At 36.2% G+C, this 1,811-nt stretch overlaps 1 protein-coding gene across 1 annotated transcript; it reads right to left on the bottom strand.

Moving 5' to 3' along the window:
• Nucleotides 1-232: 232 nt before the first annotated feature.
• On the bottom strand, nt 233-1,215 carry LOC308628437 (S-phase kinase-associated protein 1-like). The gene is given in 2 exon segments (XM_081255323.1): nt 233-1,008; nt 1,011-1,215. Coding segments are annotated over 2 exon segments (483 nt in total). The 5' UTR covers nt 1,114-1,215; the 3' UTR covers nt 233-628.
• Between the last annotated feature and the right edge of the window lie 596 nt (nt 1,216-1,811).

The raw sequence follows: 1,811 nt of genomic DNA, 5'->3' as shown, positions 1-1,811 counted from the left end.
CCAAACCACAAACTGAGTAGTAAATGAGCCTCTAGCCAACATATTCAAAGCTGAGAGGATTAAAAATGCAAAAACAAGTCCTCAGATCCAATTAAGGGAGCCCTGCTGCATACAGGCTAATCAATACCAGTGGACTCCAGGAAGCTGGAAGACATTCTGATAACCCCACTCTGATAACATTTACCTCAATCAGCCTTTTTCCAGTTTCCAACTCATGAATAAAGATAATACGTTGTTAATTCTATTTCAGAAAATTTTTTGCAAGTTGTTTTATTTACAATGCCAACTTTTAAAAGTCACTAAACTAAAGTTAACTGGACAATAAACTAGGCATAAATTGCTTTACAAAAAGAGGGAAAGCCCAAAATGCCACTTTCTATAGAGAACCCACAGTTCAATTTTATTCAGAGCAAAGAAAAAAGAACTTTTTATCATACTAGAAGAAACTGAGCCGTAAGTTTGGAATCTGTACTGAAACTACACATGCAATGAGGACAACATTCTGCTAATACAACTGATTTGCTGCTGCATTTGTGGACTGTTTTTCTAATATTAACAATTCTAAACAAAGCAGTGCAACTAGTATTTGGAACAATCCTTACAGTGTTACAGCATCAGACACAAAATTTCACTTCTCCTCACACCACTGGTTCTCTTTGCGTACCTGGGCTTCCTCTTCTTCAGTAAAATCATTTTTGATATTGAATGTCTTTCGAATCTCCTCAGGAGTCTTCCCCTTGATCATATTGGCAACAGTCTTGCAGGTAACATCAAGCAGACCTTTGATGTCTAAGTAGTTTGCTGCCAGTATAAGCTCAAAAAGTGTTCCTTGGTCAACTTTCAGGAATTCTTGATCCCAAACAGGGATATCATCTGTTCGCTTTTCTTTGTTCTCATCATCCTCAGGAGGAGGAGGATCATCCTTGTGGTGGGTGCACCACTGAATGACCTTTTTTAATATTGCTGCATTAACATTTGGCAAGGGGACTGGATCATCATCTCCTTCATTCCCAAATCTTCCAACATGGTCTTAATAGTCACAGATTGTTTCGCAATTTCAACATCAACTTCAAATATCTCTCCATCAGAACTCTGCAACTTAATTGAAGGCATAGTGTTAGGATTCAAGGAGATGGCGGGCCAGAGGCTGATGAGAGCAGGGAGAGGTCTGCAAATTAAAAAAAAAAAAAAAAACACAGAAAAGCGGAGAACAAGGCCAACCACATGAAGGCATTTTAAACATTTTTTTTACCAGCAGTACAAAATCTTTTAGTAGTGATGATAATATTTTAGAGAGAGAGGATCAAGTATGCTTCGAAAATTTTGAAAAAAATTTTTTAACCTTCTATAATATAGCAGTTTGAGAGTATATTTTATATTGATTTATTTTGATATTTGGTTTCAAAGGCTGTCAGGGCAGACAAAACTATCTTATAGGTATAAAACATTGCTTACTCACTCTAAATCCTAAAATTCATTTTTGATCCCACCTACTTATTATGTAAAGGTGTTTATTTTTCTGTAAATTTCCCTCCTCCATGTTGATTCTAAAGAATGACTTCATAACCCACAGAGTCTTTTCATTTGGAAGATTTTTTTTTAATTTGACTAGTGTGCAGATAAGAGTGACATTGAAGTGATACACTTCCATCGTTCTTCATAATATACTGATGTGACAATGAAATAGTTTCAAATATTCATTTCACAGTGCCTCTCTGTACGGTGAGTTATCTTGAAGAGACTTACTTACAAAACGTAAATAGATTCACAGACTTAGAGAGCGAACTTATGGTTACCGGAGGGAAGGTTTG

Source organism: Mesoplodon bidens, assembly GCF_964165515.1.
Source record: "Mesoplodon bidens genome assembly, chromosome: 15".
NCBI lineage: Eukaryota > Metazoa > Chordata > Mammalia > Artiodactyla > Ziphiidae > Mesoplodon > Mesoplodon bidens.
Note: the sequence above shows the minus strand (reverse complement) of the source record. Positions and strands in the feature narration are given on the sequence as shown.